We start from the raw sequence: 22,057 nt of genomic DNA, 5'->3' as shown, positions 1-22,057 counted from the left end.
GACAGAAATATAGGCCTGTTCCAAGAGCGCGAAGCCCCTTTCCGTCCTTGACTTACAGTCCATCTCTCTGTCTCTCCTTTTCTCCCCACCAGTGGTGCACACGCAGGGCCCTGTCGACGGCAGCCTTTATGCCAAGGTGGGAAAGAAGAGCGCCTCAGATCCCAGTGTCCCAGGTGGGTCCCCCGCTGTCCCGGCCGCCAGCAGCCCAGACCACAGCGACCACACCCTGTCTGTCAGCAGTGACTCAGGCCACTCCACGGCCTCGGTGAGGACCGACAGGACCGAGGAACACCTGGCTCCAGGACCCAAGAGGGGCCTGAGCCCCCAAGAAAAGGCCGAGCTGGATCAGCTGCTCAGTGGCTTTGGTCTCGAAGATTCTGGAAGCCCCCTCAAGGACATGAGTGATGCTTGCAGCAAGTACAGCGGGACCCGCCACGTCGTACCGGCCCAGGTCCACGTGAACGGAGACAGCACCCCCAAGGACCGAGAGACGGACATCCTGGACGATGAGATGCCCAGCCATGACCTGCACAGTGTGGACAGCATCGGGACCCTCTCCTCCTCCGAGGGCCACCAGTCAGCCCACCTGGGCCCCTTCACCTGCCACCAGAGCAGCCAGAACTCCCTCCTGTCTGATGGATGCAGCAGCGCCGCTGGCGACGATCAGCACGGTGCTCTTGCCCCGGATCTGGGCCTCGCCGTGGAGCCCCTGTACGAGCGCGAACAGGCTTTCGGGAGCCGCGAGCCCAAGCAGCCGCAGCCTGTGCTCAGGAAGCCCTCCGTGCCCGCCCAGACGCAGGCCTACGGGCAGAGCAGCTACTCCACGCAGACCTGGGTGCGCCAGCAGCAGATGGTGGCCGCTCACCAGTACAGCTTCACCCCCGACGGGGAGGCCAGGCTCGGTGGCCGCGGCACCGCTGACGGTTCTGGCCTGGCGCAGACCCAGCCTAGGGTCCCGCTCACCCCTACCCGGGGGACCAGCAGCAGAGTGGCCGTCCAGAGGGGCATAGGCCCCGGGCCACATCCCCCCGACACACAGAGACCCCCTCCCGGCAAAGCAGCGCTCAAACCCAGGATTCCAGATGTCAGAGTCGTGAATGGTACTGGCCCAGAGCTGAGCACAGACCCTTCCCCTGGCTCGCCCACCCTGGACATCGACCAGTCCATCGAGCAGCTCAACAGGCTGATCTTGGAGCTGGACCCCACCTTTGAGCCCATCCCCACCCACGTGAACATGCTGGGTAGCCAGGCCAACGGCCCCGCAGCCCCAGACGGTGTGGGAGGTGGGCTGCGGGCGAGTGGCCGCCTCCAGGACACGGGAGAAGGCCCTGGCAGGGCTCCTGCGAGGCAAGGTGAGCCACTGTTCCATGGGATGCATGCTTGCCCGGGTCTGTGTTTTGCAGAATAGGGATTTATGGAAGAGCGCCGGGCTCGACGCAGGGTCCGGGGGAGGGGAATGAGGAGGATGGTTGGGGCCCTGGGCACAGCCTCGTGGGGACAGGCAGGTAACCGTGCACTCCAGGTACCGAAGATGTCTCCTGGCTGGCCACGCAGGGGACGGGAAGGCCGTCCGTGGGGCAGCAGCCTGTGAGCTGGAGAGCCAGGGCCATGGGGGTGGCTGGAGGCGGGCAGTGGCAGGGATGCCAGAGGGGCAGGTTCCGGAGAGTCGGGGCCGAGAGACGCGGCGAGAAACCCGGCCACCAGGCCCGGCTGCAGGGTCGCGGGCCCTGAGGGCGTCCCTGTGTGCACCCTGCAGCTCTGGGGGCTGTCCTGGGTAGGAGGTGGGCACTGTGCAGGCTCTCACCCTTAGGGCACGGCTGTGCAAGGCCAGGGCCAGGCCTTCCTGCCCACCTGCGAGACCTGGGAAGGCTGGGGGAATGTAGCTGTGGCGGACAGAGGTGGCCTCTGGGTGTACGGCTGAGTGGACGTGGGGCAGGGAGTTGGGATCTGGCCTGTGACAGGCTCTCCACGTTGGTGAAGCAGAGGCTGTGGGCCCCGGAGAGCTGGCCAGGGCGGCCTGGGAGGGTGCCCTGCAGGCCGGGGGCACTGGGACAGAGGTGGGGTGTCCGGGTCAAGGAATGGAGTGTCCGTCTATAAGCTTCCACACAGAGGAGGCGGATGGGGCCAAGGCAGACGTCCAAGCCTGCTGGGGTCTGGGGGGCTGGAGAGAGGTGTGGAGCTGCAAGGACCCAGAGGTCACCTCGGGGCTTGAGAGTGAGGCCAGGCCCTCCCGCGTCGGCGTGTTGGCGTGCGTCCACCTCTGGGGCATCAGCTGGTTCCCTAAAGGCCCTGCCTCTAGAGGTAAAGACAGGAGGGGTGACAGAGGAAGAGCTCTGTAGCCTCCCCCTACTCCCGAGTCTGACCCTGAGTGCCGAGCCAGGATAATGATGGGGCAGGGGTGCCGCTCTTCCCGCAGGCATTGTTCTCGGGGCCCTTTCACCTTCTTAGGCCCCTCGGCTACAGAGGCGGATCCTGTCTTACAGTTGAGTTTCCAGAGGTGTCAGGAAGTGGCCTGCCCAAGGTCACATAGGTCATTCGCAGTAGAGCAGGATTCGGCCCCTGTGGCTGCACCCAGAGGCCCTGCCCGCTTTGCAGTCAGATGGAGTGGATTTCAGACCCCCCCACTCCCCGGGTCCAGATGGCCTGGGTTACCTGAGCTTTGCAGACCTTGGTCCTGCTTAGCTGTGCATTTGGCTGACTGTGTGGCTTTGGGTTAAGGATGTAGCCTCTGAATTTCTGTTCGCTCTATCTGTTAAAAGAAACCCTATCATGTACCCGGCTGGTGGAAGTGTGCAGGACGTGCTGGTCCGCACGCCCCTGTAAGGTACCTGGATCATAAGTGTGTGGCATCCCCTCTTCCCTGAGTACCTGTGCCCCTGGATGTAAGTAACTTGGAGCTAGACGGAGCTGGAAGAGCCTCCTGGGAGTAGATTATCAGACTCTACCCTGTAGCTGTAGGACAACAGTAGTAATAGTAGCAGCTAAATAGTTGGAAGGATTTGGATGTATGAATTCATAGAATCAGACACATTCAGGAGATTCTGAGTTTTAAAAAGGTTTCACGGGCTTCCCTGGTGGCGCAGTGGTTGAGAATCTGCCTGCTAATGCAGGGGACATGGGTTCGAGCCCTGGTCTGGGAGGATCCCACATACCGCGGAGCAGCTGGGCCCGTGAGCCACAACTACTGAGCCTGCGTGTCTGGAGCCTGTGCTCCGCAGCAAGAGAGACCGTAATAGTGAGAGACCCGCACACCGCGATGAAGAGTGGCCCCCGCTTGCCACAACTAGAGAGAGCCCTCGCACAGAAACGAAGACCCAACACAGCAAAAATAAATAAATAAATTTATAAACTCCCACCCCCAACATCTTCTTTAAAAAAAAAAAAAGGTTTCATTGGGAACAAAGCTATCTTCATCCTGTCTCTTATCTCACCAAACCTACTTAAAAGAAATTGCTTGGAAAAATTAAAACCAGAAACCTTTTTTTTTGGATTAAAACCTCCTTTGAGATTCGGAAGCAGTTGGAGGCAGCCAAGTGAGTATAGGGGGAAAAGGATTCCAAGGCTCAGGTACAGTCTGACAGCCTCCTTTAGTTCATTTGTTTTCCAGTTGATGGAACTCAGTCCCTAGTGACGACTTCTCCTTTATTCTTGTAGCAATAAAACATAGAGCCTGGGATGTTAGAAAGTCTCTTCATTTCCTCCACCCTTTCGTTAGCTATTCTTAAATTACCTGATAAACTCATCGCTGTAATTATTGGAATTTTAATTTCAGATCTTTTCTAGTTCCTTGTCTTATAAAAATAATGACATTTTTTAAATTAAAGGACTTGACTATTTCAACAGACCCGTAAAATTCAGCACGTTAGGTTATTAATTATGCAAATTCAGTTAGAGTGTTTATTAATCCATTCATGTTTGATAGGAACCTCGGTTTTTGCCGGTTTTCTTTTATACTTTTAAAACTATGGTGATGTCAGTAGATTAGGTATAAGCAATGTGTGTGCTAATCTTCTGAGACCTTTCTGAAATTTGCACGTGAGCTTCTGGTAGGAGGCCTGAGCAGCGATGAGCACCTGCCAACGGGGCAGCTCATAGCTCGCAGCACGAGGACTGGCCTTCTAACCCGGAGCTTGGCTTTCAACTCCAGAGTCAGCTCCTGTTTTAGGAGAGTGCCAAGCCGGGAAGTGTAGTGCCTTTGAGACTTGCACTACATTGATGAAAAGGATCTGGACGGTGTAAAGGGTTCTCAGAACAGCCTGCATGCAGACTTCTGGCTCTCATTCCGGGACATCTTGTATCGATAGAAATCCCATCAAAAGAATGTGCACATCTGTAGCTTTCGGCCACTTGAATTGAGGTGGAGAGAGAACTTCCTTCCCTCCCTGGCTGGTATAGAGGACACTGGAGCCCATTTGATTTTAATATTTAAATGTCAGTATTTACACCTCTCGGTTGCAAAAAGCTAGATCAGCCAGCAGCAGAAAAAAAAAATCACTAGATGGCACGGAAAGTCATAAAAGTGTACCACTAACCAACTGATTCTGAGTTGTGGAACATTTCAGAAGGTTTGGGGATGCTGGAAACCTGTGCTTGGAAGATGTTCCAGATCCCCAGCACACATCCATCCCCTAGGTGGGGGAGGCCAGGGCTGCCGAGCTGAGCTGGTCCACATGTGGCTCTCGGTTCTACCATGCTGAGTAGGAAGGGGACGATGAATCTGAAAGGCTCCATTGACATTCCCAGGATGGTGGCTGTCATGCCACAGATGCATTGTCCCATGTCTGTGTGCCTGATGCTCAGCCCTGTTGATGTGGGGCAGTATCTGACCAGAGTGGCCTCAAGTCTCACACACAAATGGAAAGTAGGCCGGAAAGTTCCAAGACGCTGTATCTTCTAAGGGAGACCCTCCCTGGCCTGCCTTGCATCTTGCCCCCAGATGCTGACTGCTGCACGGTGTCTTAATTCTGGCTGTAAATAAAGGTTTGTCGCAGAGATCTCAGCACCCTGAAGTTAGTGAAATCCTTCACTCTTTGCAGATCATGTCCTGACTATGAGAAAGACCACCACTTATCTGGTGGTAGAGTTGGGAATGGTATTACCTGGAGCTCCTTCTGGGGACTGCTGCATGTCCTGCACAGCTCACATTGGACCAGCTCTGCAGGCAGCAGCATGCCCACTGTGGCTCTGGTTATTTCTGAGATGAAAATTATATGTGAAGGCTAAGCATCTTCTGAGAAAGTCTACTTGCTGTCAGCACAATAATAATACTGGTGAGGATGGTGGTGGTGGTAGGGATGACGATGGTGGTGAGGGTGATGGTGGTGGTGGTGACGGTGGTGGTGATGTTGATGGTGGTGGTGGTGTTGATGGTGGTGGTGATGGTGATGGTGGTGATGATCGTGGTGGTGATGGTGGTCATGGTGATGGTGATGATGGTGGTCATGGTGATGGTGGTGGTGGTAGGGATGACGATGGTGGTGAGGGTGATGGTGGTGGTGGTGATGTTGATGGTGGTGGTGATGGTGATGGTGGTGAGGGTGATGGTGGTGTTGGTGGTGGTGGTGATGGTGATGGTGGTGATGATCATGATGGTGATGGTGGTGAGGGTGATGGTGATGATGGTGGTCATGGTGATGGTGATGGTGGTGAGGGTGGTGGTGGTGGTGAGGGTGATGGTGGTGGTGGTGGTGATGGTGGTGATGGTGGTGGTGATGGTGGTCATGGTGGTCATGGTGATGGTAAAGATGATAGTGACCACTGCCACACAGCTCCTGCCCCGTTCTAGGAGCTATGTTGAAGCTTGTCTGCATCACGCCTGACCTTCATGCCCACCATAATGTGTAAACAGCCTCCATCTGTCTCACTATGCATCTCATGGCTGAGCCCTTATTCCACTAAACTCAGTTTTTGCCACCAGATCGAAACCCCTGGAGGGCAGTGCCAGTGACTTACTCATTTTGTTTCCTGACACGTGGAATGTTTGTAAATAGAGGGGATCTGGTGTTGGTGGAAATGCAGGTGACCCTCCAAAGACCCATGTGTCTCTGCTGAATTGGCACGGGGACCTTAGCGAGATTTGTCATGGGCAGTGTAGGGAGCCAGTCCCCACCCATGGGGCGAGAGTGGCCCCTCAGAGGTGGGGTCTCAGAAAGCCCTGTGAGACCTTGTAAAATGGGTTGAGATGTGGTGGCGTTTCACTCCCTGTAGGCGCTCAGCACCTCTGCAGCTCCCCTGCTCTGGGCTGACACCAGACCGTGCTTCAGCCACAGCCCGTCTGGGTGCTGCTGTGGCCTCATGCCGCCCCAGCCCCCAGGTCGCCCAGCTGCATTGCAGCCCTGCTTAACGGTGGGTTTCTTGGATCACATTTTTTAAATAAGGGGAGATTTCAACTGATAGTACCCAAGCAACAAAAGAAATGACTCAATCTGTGAAGTTTATGAATCCATGGATGGCAGGAAGCCAGCTCTGTTCTCCTCATACCTATGGGCTCCTTGTTTCCTGTTGTCAAAATATTTTATTCATGGTACATCAACCCCCAACCCACAATTGTCGGACCCTGGCAGACCCCGTGTTCTGCTTGCAGATGGCACTGGGACACTGTGCCAGGGCTCCCCATGTGCTTCTGCAGACAGACAGACATCCCTGCATGAGTGCTCCGTGGCAGAGAGCTCATTTATGCTGAAGGAAATTCACAATATATCAACTTTCAGTAATTGATAGTGGAAAGCCTGTCAGTTTAAATTATATGTTAAAGGGGCTTCCCTGGTGGCGCAGTGGTTAAGAATCCGCCTGCCAATGCAGGGGACACGGGTTTGAGCCCTGGTCCGGGAAGATCCCACATGCCACGGAGCATCTAAGCCCGTGCACCACAACTACTGAGCCCTCACGCCTAGAGCCCGTGCTCCGCAACAAGAGAAGCCACCGCAATGAGAAGCCCGCGCACCGCAACGAAGAGTAAGCCCTGCTCTCCGCAACTAGAGGAAGCCCGTGCGCAGCAACAAAGACCCAACGCAGCCAAAAATAAAAACAAACAAATAAATTTATTTAAAGAATATTATATGTTAAACCCAAACCAAAGGGATCCAGTGTGAGAACCTGAGATCCTCAGCCGTGGGGCCACACCGTGAGTGTAGGGTCCCTGAGTGCGGGCGGGAGCCGCAGCGGCACGAGCCCACAGGGGCACGACAGGAGAGCCAGGAGCATCGGGGAGAAGAGAGGGGGGCCTTTCCAGGAGGAAGTTCTGTGGAGGCTGTGCCGATGCTGGGGAGAGGCAGGGCCCAGGTGTGTGGAAGTGCAGGTGTGTTCGAGGACCGGAAATCCAGGTGCACGGAGAAGAGGGAAGAAGGGGTGAGCGTGGACCCTGCCCACGTCCGTCATGAGACAGAATGCCTGCCCTCAGGATTTCCTCTGTTCCCCGAGGCCGCAGATTCTGACGGCTGGGGAAGGCATCTCAGGCTGACCCCGGCATCACCCACGGTAGCAGGATTCAGGCCGCCATGGACCCCGGCCAGGGGCTGCGAGGCTCCTCCTCTACGTCTGAGGCTCTGGGGCAGCCCCCATGCTTCCAGGAGAAGCTGGGCTCCACAAAACCAAGAAGTCTCCGCCAGCATCGTCCATGCTCAAGGCACTACTGGTTCCTCTGGTCGAATGAGATGGGGGGTGACGTCCAGTCACAGAGAGGAAGCTCGAGGTTAGAAAGGGCAGGTGACTGAGGCTCAGACTTGGCCCATGGGCTCTTCCTGCGTGGCCAACCTGTGTTAGTTCTTAGGCCTTTCCCGGAAGAGGGTCCCGGATCAGGGTTAGAACCTGCTGCAGACTGTGTGGTCTGGGGACGTGGTGAGCAAAGATTGAGGGCTCAGGTCTTTTCTCTCCACCCTCAGGCCTTTCCGCATCACCCTTCCAAGACAAGATGACTGTTTTCAGGTCAGGGGGTGTCCATGGGGCAGAGGCCCTGGTGTCCCTGCAGGAGCCGGCAGTAGAGCGTGTGGGACCAGCAGCTCTGTATCCTTGGCAGGAGAGGGCTTGTCCCACCCTTGGCACCTGCAGGCGACCTCAGTAATAAGAGAGTGAAGGATGATCTCCACTGGTTTCCTCTGGGAAACACAAAGTGCGCACTCACTGGAACTACGTTTTGGTTCTCTTTCGGTGGGTTTCAAACGGTGAGGGTGGCCTGGCCATAGACAAACCTTTAGATGGCGGGTGTTACGCTCACAGGTCTAATGAAGTCTGGGTTTGGGTTCACTCATGTCGTCTGAAAAGCTCTAGCAGAGTAGAGCTTAAGAAAACGCGTCCATACCCCTCAGCTGAGTCATCTTCCATTCAGTATTGCGAGATGAGAGAGTTACAGAGATCTGTTGCAGAACAGTCTGAATATACTTAACATTAAAAATGGTCAGGGTGGTAAACGTAATGCTATGTGTTTTTTAACACAAAAAAAGCGAGTACGTTTTTAAAGCCTAGAATAATTTCTTCGTTGATCTGCTTTGTATATGCATCTTTGCATCCCTTGGAGTCTCTCAAAGCCCTGGACTCCTCTGTGGGTGTCTGCCTGACACCGTCTCCCAGCCGCCACTTCCGTCTCTTTCCCCTCCTTCCCTCCATGCATAGGGCCCTGGTCACACAGTTCTGGAAGGGGTTCGTGCTTGGTTTCTGGCTGCCCGCTCTGGTCACGGTCCCTGAGCTTGTGGCTAATTTAACTCTACCTTCACACCTGCCCCCTCATTCAGTGTCCACTGAAACCCACTATTCCTCTCGGGTGCCCAATCAGACCTGTACCCACTGAGCCAGGCGGTGAGCAAAGGCACGTGGGATCCCATCGGTGTCACCATGACAACTCTGGATGCTGTTCTGAACCTGAGTTAGAGCGTGTGGTTTCAGGCTGTGTTTAATGCTGACCAGTCTCCGTACAGCTGCACGCTGCCTCCTGCCCTCGGGACACACAGGAGCGAGCGGGTGGGAACACGGGGCACAGTGCTTCCTTCAGGGAGCCCGAGGAGGCCTGGCCTCTCATTCAGTGGCCTCCACCTGTCAGGGGCTCTCTGGGTTGTCATAGGTCAGCCCCGGGTCACGTTCTCCCTGAAATGCTTCCCTGACCACTGTCGCTTCCCCGTGTGCCCAGGGCTCCCCCCATCTCCCTGGACAACACTGGCCTGTGACTGTACCTTTGCTTTTCCATCACCCTGGGGGGGTTTTGCGCCCCCCGCAAAAACAAACAAACCAAAAAAAACCATGAGCTTATTCCTGAAATTTCTTATAGTAGAAGGGTATCCTTCCTAGCTTTTTGGACACAATCATTTCCTTTTAAATATGTCATTCTAGAGGAAATGCTACCACCTAACCAAGCACTTTGGAGTTCCCCAGTTGAAAGGGTTTTCACTTTTGCAATCCAAAAGGTAGGCTTTTTTTTTTTTTTTTTTTGCGCGGTACGCGGGCCTCTCACTGCTGCAGCCCCTCCCACTGCGGAGCACAGGCTCTGGAGGCTCTGGACGCGCAGGCTCAGCGGCCACGGCTCACGGGCCCAGCCGCCCCACGGCATGTGAGATTCTCAGGTCTTTGGGAGTGGCAGAGAGGGGAACACCTGGGGACACCTGCCCCCCTTTCCAGCCTGGATAGGTGGGTGCCGAGGCCTGGAGTGCATCGTGTCCCGTGACAGGAGGAAAGGAGAGGAGTCTGAAGACCAGCGTAGGGACTGGCCAGGAGTGGGCCGTGTCTGGTTGTGTGGCCATTGCAGACCACGTCACAGTGCCACGTGTTGGCGGAAAAAAGCAGACCCCGAGCACAAGACTGGAAGACAGCATTCTGTACAGGAAGAGCTGCTCCCACACCGACCCTCCACGGAGACCGCAGCTGGGAATGTGAGCAGGGCTCGTGCGGGGACGTGCGGGTCACTGGAGATTGTTGGTAACTCTGTGGTCCTAGATTGCCATGGTTTCTGCACTGAGCCCTACCGCTTCTGTGACTTGGAGGGCAGTGGTGTCCTGGGGCGTTTTCTAGTGGCCGCACCTGGGCCAAGCAGGGCAGGGGCAGGGGCACCGGCTCCAGCTGCCCTTTGCCTGAGGAAGGCCCGTGGGAGGGGGCAGTTTGCCGAGCCACCTGCAGGGTCCCAGCCGGCACAGGCACAGGGCTTTAGTGCAGCGACTCTGTCCTGCTTTCATTCAGTCTCCTATTTCCTCTTTTCTTGGATCTGATTTCTCTACTGAGAAGGAGAAATATGGTCATGGCCGGATTTATGGAGTGGATTCTTGAATACAGTTCAACTCGTCAAGTGAAATGGAATCAAGGCCCTCCCTTGGGAGGGTGGGCAGCCCTCATCCGGCCATTGTTGGATGACCCGAGGGGTGGGGGCCCCCGCCCAGCGGTGCTCACGTCCCAACCTCGCGGACACCCTAGTCCTTCTCTCTTTAAATTAAGGTAACTTGTACAGCTCCTCTGAGCTTATTGATGCAGAAAGCCACCTCCCATAGGATTGTCTCTGTATCTCACAAGAAGATCCAGCCATCACACACGGCAGACTTGTCAGAATGATAGGTTAATCAAACACGAAACACGTTTGTGTTTGTGGATCTTCACATAGAGACTAAATACGGGCACAGACCTCAGGCATATTGCAGGTTGGGCTCCAGACCATCGTCATAAAGCAAATATCGTCTCAATAAAGTGACTCAGACAGATTTTTCTGGTTTCCCAGTGCGTATAAAAGTTATGTTTACACTATACTGTAGTCTGTTAAGTGTACAATAGCATTATGTCAAAAAAAAAGTATGCATACCTTAATTTCAAAATACAAAACAAGAAAAGTAATTACAGTAGTAATATCATAGACCTCTGATTACAAATTACCATAGCAAATATAATAATAATGGAAAAGTTTCGAGTATTGTGAAAATTACCAAAATGTGACACAGATACATGAAGTGAACAAATGCCGTGGAAAAATGGTGCCGATAGACTTGCTTGATGCAGGATTGACACAAACCTTCAATTTGTAAAAAAACAGTATCTGGGAAGTGCAGTGAAATGAGGTGTGCCTGTACTAGTACAGAGTTAGTTCTACTAGAATTAGAACTAGTAGAGAAGGACTTGGGAACGTCTGTGAGGTCAACTCAGAGTTCTACAAAATGTAAAGAAAACTTATTCTTCTTAAAGATGACCTGGATCTTGTTTTCCTGATTTTAAAAGTAAGACCTATTATTAGTGAAAACTTTAGAAGATATATTGTGTTGGCCAAAAAGTTCGTTCCGGTTTCCCGTAACATCTTACGGAAAAACCCAAACGAACTTTTTGGCCAACCTAATAGATATTTAAAAAGAAAACTCTTCACAGTGCCTAGAACTCCACGACCCAGAGACAGCCACTTGTGAACATGTTGGTACATTTTCTTATTTTTAAAAATCAAAATGAATTCATAGATATAATGCCACATGCTCACTTTTCCACGCTGCTCTTTTCACGTAATGTTTTAGCATGTTTTCTCCCTTCACATTCCATCACACAGGATTTTCAGTGACTGCATGAGTCTTCCTCTGGCGTGTTTGGTGGCTGCAGTTTTCACATTGGGTTCTTGCTGTGGGCTTGTATCCTGCACTGGCTCTTGCTGCATTTATCTTATTGAGCCTGGACCAGTCCTCATTTCATCGCCGAGACGTCTGTCGGACTGTCCAGTGGGCACAGAGGCAGACCTGCTCCAGAGTCGGCCTGCCCGAGCGGGCCGGGGAGCCGGTGTCTGCCAGCAGGTGGGCCTGGGGTCACATGCCCTTTGCCCAGCCCCACTTCCACCGTCAGACCAACGATTCTCGGACGGGAAGACCTCTAAAACCCACCTCCTCCTACCTTTGGTCCAGGCTGCTCTGTGCTCACCTGCTCTGGGAACTACACCCCCAGCCAGTGTTTTTACTCAAATGCCAAAGGGGGCATTTCCAGAGATTGTAAGGGAGAAGCCATTTTTAATCTGAAATTCACTTGATGGGTAGAAGGATTTGAGAAGCAAAGCACGCGTCAACTGCCTCTTGGCACATGGGCAGAAGGAAGGGTCCCCGATCTCAGCCGGTGTCCCCTCCATCATCCGTGTTAGCCATTATCAATCACTGAGATGCCGACAGCACCACTTGTCTGTGTGGGTGGGCCGCGCCTCCCAGGCCTGTGGGCCACCGTCTGCACTGAGCAGGCTTTTTGAAGTGGGAGGGGACAGTGGCACCTCCTGGCTGACCCGCCCCTTGCTTGGCACCGGTGGGCGAGGACAAGCCACCCTGGGGGAGTGGAGTGTGCAGTGGGGGGGTTTTGGTCGGCTCCGCGGGGCACCAAACCCCTGTCTGTAGCTTGCTGTGTGGGATAGGGCATGTCTCAACTCGAGACCCCATTTTCCTCATTGGCAGAAACGACGCAGCAACACCGCCTGGCTGTTGTGAGGCGGCCTGACTCTGCTTCCCGCTTTCCTCCCGGGCAGAGGTGGGCACATGCGGGCATATCCTGGCGCCGCGGCTGCGTCGTGCACCCCTCCTCGTTTCTCCAGGAGCATCACCCTGGGGTCAGGGTGGTGCTGGGGACCCTCCTGTCTACACCGCAGTCTGATAGGAGGGCAGGATCTGTCGCCTGCGGGGGCCTGGTCTCTGATGACTGTGGTGCCTGTATCTTTGCCTCTTTGGGAAGGGAAGACACACTCTGTGGGGAGAGCGATGCTCTGTGCAGGTCACAGCCTGGAAACGGGGTCCCCTGTGGAGCTCGTGTGCGTGCCCTGACCCTGCTCTCAACGTTGGTCCTGGCATAGAACCTTGGTGGCCACCTGTGACCACACTCTTGCAGGCCGGGGAGCAGTGAAGTATTGATCCATGATTATTGAAGAATGAAACCCCTAGTTGCTGAACCACATGCCCTATTACTTAGGTTCAGTGAAGGCACTCGAGGTGGTATTTGATACGAAGAACACTTTACAGGAGAGACTTTTTTTTTTTTTTTTTTGCGGTACGCGGGCCTCTCACTGCTGTGACCTCTCCCGTTGCGGAGCACAGGCTCCGGACGCGCAGTCTCAGCGGCCATGACTCATGGGCCCAGCCGCTCCGCGGCATGTGGGATCTTCCCGGACCAGGGCACAAACATGTGTCCCCTGCATCGGCAGGCGGACTCTCAACCACTACGCCACCAGGGAAGCCCCAGGAGAGATTTTTAAGTGAAGAAAAGTCTATTTGTTATCTTCATTGGTGCCTGAGAGAGAGAAAATCAAGAAATGGTTGCAAACCCCTGTGTTCCATAGGGACATTTCTGGGGCCACTCACGGACGCTGTCTCAGGGCCTCATCTGGAGGAAGCCCAGGACTGAGGCCACATGTGGCTCTGAATCAGCTGAAATGACAGACTGAGTTCCCCGGCTATTCTGAAACTGGACTATTACAGGAAACCTGAAGAGAGGTTTTAAAAGTCTAATTAACATAACATTGTAAACTATCCTTCAGTTAAGAAAACAAATCTAAGCTTCCTTCTCTGGAACTCAGTCCTCAGTTCTGCGTATTCCCTCTTGGGCCCTGGTGCCACCTGGACATGTTTTTATAGCCGGGCCTTTGTAGTACATCCTCGAGGCTGTGCTGGCTGGTTTTTATACGCAGGGCCGTACACGGAATGGGGCCTCAGTTCCTGGAACCCTCTGGTTCAAAGGTCAGGGCTGAGGTCACGGGGCACTGAGGTTGGGGAGCATGCCCACACTCTTCGCACCTTTCTGGGGCTTCATGCCACACAGCGTGTTGGAGTGATGGCAGTGTGCTGTCTCCACAGAACACCATTTATTATCCTGCATGTTGAACAGAAGCTGTCTTCCCGTCCCCAGACCCGTTGTCCGGAAGGCTTTGGAGCAGCGCGGGCTCTGGATCTCTTGGCTGTGATGGGCTGCAGGTGTCAGTTAAAGGACCACTGAGCACCCAGTGCGCGATTTGGGTGGAGGTGTTTCTTTGGATGAGGTGCTCCTGCAGCCTTGGAGGAGGGCGTTGGCGCTCCACCTCTCAGGGCAGCCAGGCTCGCACGGGCCCCTTCTGTCCCCACTCTGCACCTTTGTTGCCCCGGTGACAGCACGCGAGCCCGTGCCTGGGCCCCGATCCTCCGGGGGGCCAGCCTCTCCCTGCAGCCTCACGCCTCCCGGCGCCCGCTCCCTCGGTGGCTCCAGATGCCCATCCAGGGGCAGGTCTGTGGCCGTCGGGCCAGTCCTGCAGCGCCGGTCTCATGGAGGGCGGGAACCCGAGGAGGGACCCAGAAGAGGACCGCAGGACGGCGGTGGCGCTGTGTCAGTGTGCATGTGTTAAACCCATTTTATTTCATCCGCACCCCAGTTTTTCTCTGCAGGGGAGAAAAGGGGGCAAGCATTGTGCTCATTTTTCACATAATGAAACGGGGGCTGGAGGATGCCCTGCGGCTGGTCCTCCAGCTGGTGAGGGTGGACACGAGCCTCCAAATCCCGAATCCTAATGCCCTCTCCCCTCGCCCCTCCAGGCCGGGTCTTAGCGGGCAGCTGTTGGAAACGGAGGAAGGAGGTCAGGAGGGGTGGAAGGATTCTTCTGGGAGGGGCCGGCCACTCGGAGACCGGGTTTAGATCTCGCCCGCTGGGTCACCAGCTGAATGGCACCCAGCAGATGTCCTCCCGTGTGACACGGAGGGCCGTGCCCGGCTGGCCTCTGTCCGAGGAAGGGACCCTCGCGAAGCTGGAGGGTTTGTGGGAGGGGCGCCCGTGAAGGAGTCGCACTCCTCTCCTCACTGGACACAACTGTTGAGTGTTCTCCCTCTGTGGACGGAGCTCCCTTCACGCAGCAGCCTTTGAATTCCACGCAGCTTCTGAAAGGCCCTGCTGAGGGAGGGGCACGACGTTTGCCGGGGTGCTCACGTGACAGCGTGTTCACAGCCGTGGGCAGAGTCTCTCCAGATGAGCCATTGGTAATTTAAACCCCACCTTTAAATGCAGTGTCATCGTGACCGTCACAGTTGTAGGGATTACATCGCTTAAATCTGAACTGTAGGGGAAACCCTTAACACGTCTGAATTTTCAGAGGATATCATCAATAGAAACATTGCCATCCTAACAGCCTGCAGCAGGTTTCCCAAACCACCAGTCGTGAGAGTCCACAGATCGATTGCAGCCCCCGGCCCCTCCCCCATCCCCCATAAAGCGAGTCTTAGTTGGTTGGAGCAGGACTGAGGATCTGTGACATTTCTTGCACTGGACAGTGGGACAGTGAATGCCGACTGTTGGTGCTTGAATTAAGCCTTTTTCCCCCCAGGATTCCTCGCTATTAAGCGTCAGGGTGTCACGTGCAGGGTCCTCACTCAGCCCTGAAGCTCTGCAGGTGGTGTGGCCTTTGGGCCACTCTGGCCCTGATGGGGCGCGGGCAGACAGGGCTCGCACACAGCTCTGGCATGCTGTAGGTCACACCCAGCCTGGTCGTATCCCAGAGCCCTGGGTGCCGTCCTAGTGCCTGGTCCTGCCCAGAAGCCGGTTCCGGAGGGAGTAGGCCGGCTCGCCGGGGCTGCTTCCTCCCTGCCCCGTGAGTCTGAGGATGCCCCTCGGTTGCACGTCCACGTGGCTCCCCTGAGCAGCCAGTGTGGACCAGCTATGAAATACAAAGTATCTCTGACACTTGGAAATAAAAGGTGTACAGGTTAACAATTCTGATATCACTATACCTGTATACTGGGATTGAGCATAAACAAACAGGCGATTCATAGAGGTCACAAAGAACGGATACAATTTTTTTTAAAGATGCAGGACAACATATCAAGAAGGTGACCGTTTGTGTAGGCAAATGGATATGTATTTATGTTTGTGACTCAAGGAAAGATTTCTGTGTCTCTGGTCTGAGTGGTTGTTAACTCCTTGGTGGTCATAAGGCAAGGTGCAGGCACTGTGACCCCAAAGTTGACCGCAGATGCCCTGAGAAGGGGAAGACGGATTATGCGGGCAGAGGTCTCAAGACTAAGTCCCAGGGCCTGTGGCCATCAGGGGGCCCACCCTGGGTTCTTTGAAGCTTGACCACCACCAAGAATCTGTCTTGCTCGCTTAGCCAGGGGAAAAAAGCCTCGATCCTGGGTCCCAGCCTTTCTCTGTCCCTTATGCTTCCTGAGCACCTCCTGTGTGCCGGGCCCTGGGGAACCGGCCAGGCACGATTCCCTGGTGGAGCTGACGCTGGGAGAAACAGCCAGGAACATGGACAACGGCCAGTTCACACAGTAACAGGATGAGCCTCGAGAGGGTCATGCTGGGTGAAAGACGTCAGACAGCAAAGGACGTGGAGTGTGTGATTCCATGTACATGAAGTGTCCAGAATAGGCAAATCCGTAGAGGCGGAAAGTAAATTAGTGGGTGCCAGGAGCTGGGGGTCGGGAATGGGGAGTGAACGCTCCCCATAATGGGCATGGATGGGGTTTCATCTTGGGTGATGAAAATGTTCTGGAACTGGAAAAAATAAAATAAAGAATGCCTCTGAGAAGTTTTAAAGTCAGTTTTAACTGAGGGTCAGTGCTCTCCTCCATGATGAAAACACCTGCGGCCCACGTGTCTCTCTCCTAACAGGTGATGAGCCGCTGGGCGGAAGATTCCGGAAGCTGAGCCTCGAGCAGTATGACAGCAATGCTGGGGAGCAGCCAGCCTTCTCCACATGCGGCTGGGGCAAGACTACCAGTGCGGAACAGGCCCCAAGCCTGGCGCCTTTTCTCTCTTCAGACAACGCCAAGGAGGTATACGCACCCCGCCACCCAGAGCCTGGCCTGAGCCCCGTCCCAAATCACCAGTTCAGCTCCCCACCCGCCTTCGCCCCCGTCTCACACACGACGTTCCTCCCTGAAGGCAGGTGGTGTTGGGGAGAGCCCAGCTGTGCACCGGCCGGGATCCTGGGTGGGATCCCCGCTCTCCCGAGAGAGCCGTGCGGGCGTGCACCTCACTCACTGTGGTCATCTGAGCCTCTGTGTTCTGATCTGTAGAATGGGGATGAGAGGCCCAGCATGCAGGTGGCTCGTGAGGGTAGAGGTCTCAGGGCTCCATGGCTGGACGGCGGCAGCAAAGGGCAAACAGAAGTCATCGCAAAGGACCCCGAGTCCCCAACCCAAGGCCTCCCGGCGTCCCCGGGAGGGAGGAAGAAAGCGGGTCCGTGTGGATGTGTGCTCCGTGGGGAGATCTACAGAGCACCTTTGGGGAGGCGTACTTAAGGCTTTTATTCAGAATTGAAGTAAGACAGGTTGGCAAACCCCCAAACGATGAACCCTTTGAAATTAGGGTTTCATCGACTCTCATGGTGGAAAAGTTGGAACCTAGAATAGACGAGAAAAGAAAGTCACCAGTAGTCTTAACACACACACACACAGAACCAGTGTTAATATCTGGGCTATGTCCTGCCAGCCTCTTTTCTGTGCCTGTGTTTTTAATTCATTGGGTATTTTGCGTATCTGTGGACACTCTACAGGTGACGATTCTTTTACCTGCCTTTTTCACGTAACGCTCACTTTCCCTCTGCTGCACAGACTCTCTGCTAACTCCACTTACGAGCTGTGTAATGTTGACCACAAGACACTTCCCACTACCTTGACTGTTATTGAAGCTTCTTCCAGTTTTCCGTGGCAGCCTCCTGTCCCCAGTCTCAGACGAGGGTTGGCTCAGTGGGTGCCAGGGGCCCCCAGCTGTCTGGAAGTGGCCTTCACCTAACCAACGCCCCCTGCCGATTTCAGGCGGTGATCACCACGTACCCCCCAGACCTGGGTGTGACCGACGGCGGGATCGTCTCTCCAACCAGCAGTGTCAGTGAGCCCATCTCTCCCACACCAGCATTTCCTGTGTCTCCGGAAACGCCGTATGGTAAGAAAGAAGCAGAGCTCGTAGCGTGCAATCCCACCCCTTGAGGGAGCAGAGGGGGACAGCTCGTCACTCTGCTTTCTCTTTCCAGCGACAAGAAGCCCACGTTATCCTCCGTTCAGCCCATCCGGGCCGCAGATGGGCAGCCCCAGCGGTCTGTACAAAGGAGCTCCTGGTAAGAAACCCACCTCCTTTCCTCTGCTCTGGATGTCCTCTCATGCAGAAATATTTCCACGCGTGTCACATCTCAACTCTGGCTGGGGAAGGGGCAGGGACACTGCGGTGCAGCCCGCTGGGGTTAGCAGTGGTGTTGAATCTCTGCCTGGCGTCCTGCAGGTGTGCTTCTGTTTTCTTCTGCTCACTGGGCACTTACAAGCGTTGATGCGGAGGGTCATGGTTCTCTCAGCAGCCGAACATCGGTGCTTTTCAACTCCGTGTGGCATTACTTGGAGTTGAAAGAAGAAACTGGAACACCCGACCCCCCCTTTCCAGAGGAAGTGGGGGCCACAGAGAGCAGCGAGCTCCCCGCTCTGAGTGGCACGGCTGCCCTCGCCCGCTGCCCGCTCACACAGACCTGTCCTGGCCCCTTACGTTCTCGGCCGCCATCCTGGATCTCCCCAGTGAGTGGCCGCTTCTGGACGGGTCTGCTTCCTCCCTGGGCACGTGCCGTACTTGCGGGGTCGGATTGGTCTGTGCGCTGGCCCCGGGGAGGGAGTTAATGCAGCGGTGGTGGGTTACCCAGCACCCCTTCCTGGTATGGACATTCCCCACCTGCCTTAAGAGTCCAGGACGGGCCTGGCCCCGGGCAGGTGGGGAGGGGATGTAGCTCAAGCTAAACTTACACTTTCAAATCGCTCTCCTCTGTAATTGTGGATTCCTTATGCAGCTGCTTTTCTGCCCTGGGGAAGCTGAATGCGGGTTCCCACTTCTGCTCATTAGATGCACTTTTGGGGGAGGGGGAAGCAGACATTGTGTTTAAATCCCACCTCTTACGCAGGGGAGGTTGTAGTGATGACAGCTAGCTCCATTTTCCTTCTTTTTCCCGAGAAAACGAGATCCATGTGTCATTTAAGAGAAGGGCCATTTTTCTTCCAAAAGATGCTTGCTTTTAGCATAGAATTAAACTGCACATCTTTCTTAGCAGGTGTAACTGAAATGAAGGGTAAGAAGAAACGTGCGCTGTGTTGGTGCATTTGTTTGTACATGTAGGAGCACAGCATGAGAAGTGCCTGTGTTCCTGTGTGTGTGGTGCACGGACTCACACACGTGAAGCCGTGTGTCTGTTCTTCTATGTTTTAATAATTTAGATAGAAGCAGAGGGACATGCCTCCATTTCCACACAGCCCCCTCCTCCCTGAGTCGACCACGATTAATGGCTAATTCGAACGTATTTAGTGGATTCCAGCTAGAGCCCAGCCCTCTGACATGGAATTCAGTCAGATCCCACCACTCTGAGACCAGGGTCACTGGAAACATGCTGGTGACAGCAGTAGAGGGTGGATGATAAGCTTGAGGATAGAAGGTACCAGAGAAAACCTTCAGACTCACTAACAGCTGCGAACGTGGGCCGCTAGGGCCATTGTGTGGAGCGTCACAAGCCCTTCCTGAACTCGAGAAGGGCCTGGGGGCTGAACGAGCTCGGCGTGCCCTGCGTGCGACGCGGGGCGACCGTCCCGGCCTGGAGCATCAGGCCCTGGGACAGACGTGGACTGCATGGGCCAGCATGTCCATGTGTAACCGTGCGGCCCTGCACATCCAGTGTGGATTAGGCTTCTGTGCAGCCAGTGTGTCTAAGGAACTTTGGTGTGCAGATGTCCGCATGGAAGAAGTAGGGCTTTGATTTCAGATACAAAAAGCAAACATGTGAAATTGGAGCCGTTTAATCTTAAGAACACCTTCCGAGTCTTCCACGTTTTCATTTCGGCAGTCCCTGAGGACGTTAGCCCAGGGAGAGCTCAGAGACACACACACAGCACTGGCTGGGGGCCCCCTGTGCTGTGCACAGTCGAGGGGTGGGTGGTGGCTGACCCCTGACACACAGCGATGGTGGTGGCTCACACTTAGGGGCTACATTCACCCCTCTTCTAAAAATATAAGCAGAAAGCAGTGCAATTATAAACAGGGAAACAGAAAATAAACCGAAGAGGTGATTCTTTGTAAAGATCAATGAATTTGACAAACCTCTAGAAAGACTGGCAAAAGAGAGGGAAGACACATATGCTAATATCAGAATGAAATAGGGCTATTGCTGAAGACCCTGTAGAAGCCAAAAGGACAATAAGGGAATATTACAGACAACTTATGTAGTGTTTAATGATGAGCACAAATTGTAAACAACGTGAAACAGACCGTTTGAATACCCTGTAACTATTAAGGCAATTGAATTGGTAATTTATTAAAACTCCCCAAAAAGAAACCTCCAGGCTCAGATGGTTTCACTGGGGAATTCTACCAAATATTTAATGAAGAATTAACACTAATTCTGCATAATCCCTTTCAAAAAATAGATGAGGAGGAAACACGTTCCAATTCATTATTTGAAGGTAATGTCTCCCTGATACCAAAACCAGACAAAGGCAACAGCAAAAAAGATAACTATAGACTAATTATCCCTTATGAACATAGACACAAAACTGCTTAACCAAGTAGAATTCAGTAACATATAAAAAGAAGTGTACACCGTGGCCAAGTGGGACTTATTCCAGGGATGCACGACTGATTCAATATTTGAAAATCCATCAGTGCAATCCACTGTATTATCTGGAGAAAGAAGAAAAATCACATGATATCAATAGGTGCAAAAGAAGAATTTGACAAAATTCACGCCCATTAATGACTAAAAACCCCAGCAAAATAGAACGGAGCATCTACAAAAACCCTACAGCTAACACCGCTATTACTCCACATAACGCCGGAAGTTCTCCAGGGGCACCATGCAAGAGAGGGAAATAAAAGATACCAGACTGGAAGGGAAGAAATAAAACTGTCCCTTTTGGCAGATGTCATGATTGTCCATGTTGAAAATTCTAAGGAATCTACTAAAAAACCTCCCGGAACAAATAAGTGAATTCAGGAAGGTTGTTGGATATTAAGATAAGCACTCAAAAATCAATTATATTTCTATATGGTAGCAACAAACATGTAGAAACCTGAATTTAAAATACAGGTGTCAGGACTTCCCTGGTGGTCCAGTGGTTAATAAGACTTCGCCTCCCAGTGCAGGGGGTGCAGTTTCAATCCTTGGTCAGGGAGCTGAGATCCCACATGCCTCGTGGCCAAACAACAAAAACATAGAAACAGAAGCATCAATAAAGACTTTAAAAATAGTCCACATCAAAGAAAAAAAGTTAATAAAAAAATAAAAATACAGTGTCATTTATAATAGAACAGAAGTGAAATACTAAAGTATAAAGCTAACAAAACATGTACAAGACTTATATGCTGAAAACTACACAGTGTTGATGAAAGAAATAAAAGAATAAATAAATGGAGAGACATGTTCATGGGTTGGAAAACTCAACCTGATACAGATGTCATTTATTCCCAAATTGATGCATAGTTTTAACACAATTCCTATCAAATTCCTGACAAGGTTTTTTTGTAGATATAGACAAGATAATTCTAAAATTTATATGGAAAGGCAAAGGAACTTGAGTAGCTAAGACAATTTTGAAAAAGAATAAAGTGGGAAGAATGGATTTGCCTAATTTCCAGATTTATTATATAGCTACAGTAACTAAGACTGTGTGGTGCTGGTGGAGGGATAGAAACAGAAACCAATAGAAAACCCCAAAATAGACTCATACAAATATGCCCAATTGATTTTTTTTGAAAAAGGTGCCAAAACAAGTCAATAAAGGAAAGATAGCCTTTTCAACAAATAATGCTGGAGCAAGTGGGCACCCACAGGCGAAAGAAAAAAAAAAAAAGAAAAAGAAAAAAGAACATTAACCAAAGCCTCACATCTTATACAAAAATTAATGTATAGTGGATCAAAAACTTAAATGGAAAATGGAAAACTATAAAACTTTTACCAAGAAAATAGGAGAAAATCTTTGGGGTCCAGGCTGGGCAAAGGCTCTTAGATTAGCACCAAAAGCATGATCCATAAAAGGAAAAATTGATAAATTAGACTTCATTAAAACTGAACATTTTTGCTATGGAAAGAACATGTTAAGAGGATAAAAAGACAAGCTACAGACTGGGAGTAAATATTTGCACTGTGAATACTCAGCAGTAAAGAGAC

At 52.9% G+C, this 22,057-nt stretch overlaps 1 protein-coding gene across 7 annotated transcripts in view; it reads left to right on the top strand.

Moving 5' to 3' along the window:
* TNS3 (tensin 3) overlaps positions 1 to 22,057 on the top strand; it is a 226,005-nt gene that overhangs the window by 152,653 nt on the left and 51,295 nt on the right. For all 7 annotated transcript variants that reach the window (XM_089917889.1, XM_089917887.1, XM_089917886.1 and 4 more), the window contains 4 exons: positions 93 to 1,352; positions 16,540 to 16,703; positions 17,688 to 17,814; positions 17,903 to 17,986. In XM_089917889.1, coding sequence (XP_089774015.1) covers positions 93 to 1,352; positions 16,540 to 16,703; positions 17,688 to 17,814; positions 17,903 to 17,986 — 1,635 coding nt within the window. The remainder of the gene's footprint in view (positions 1 to 92; positions 1,353 to 16,539; positions 16,704 to 17,687; positions 17,815 to 17,902; positions 17,987 to 22,057) is intronic.

This window comes from Delphinapterus leucas, chromosome 9, assembly GCF_059928025.1.
Source record: "Delphinapterus leucas isolate spDelLeu-1000000601 "Yukka" chromosome 9, BTC_Dleu_Yukka2, whole genome shotgun sequence".
Lineage (NCBI taxonomy): Eukaryota > Metazoa > Chordata > Mammalia > Artiodactyla > Monodontidae > Delphinapterus > Delphinapterus leucas.
This window is presented reverse-complemented; position numbering and strand designations above follow the sequence as displayed.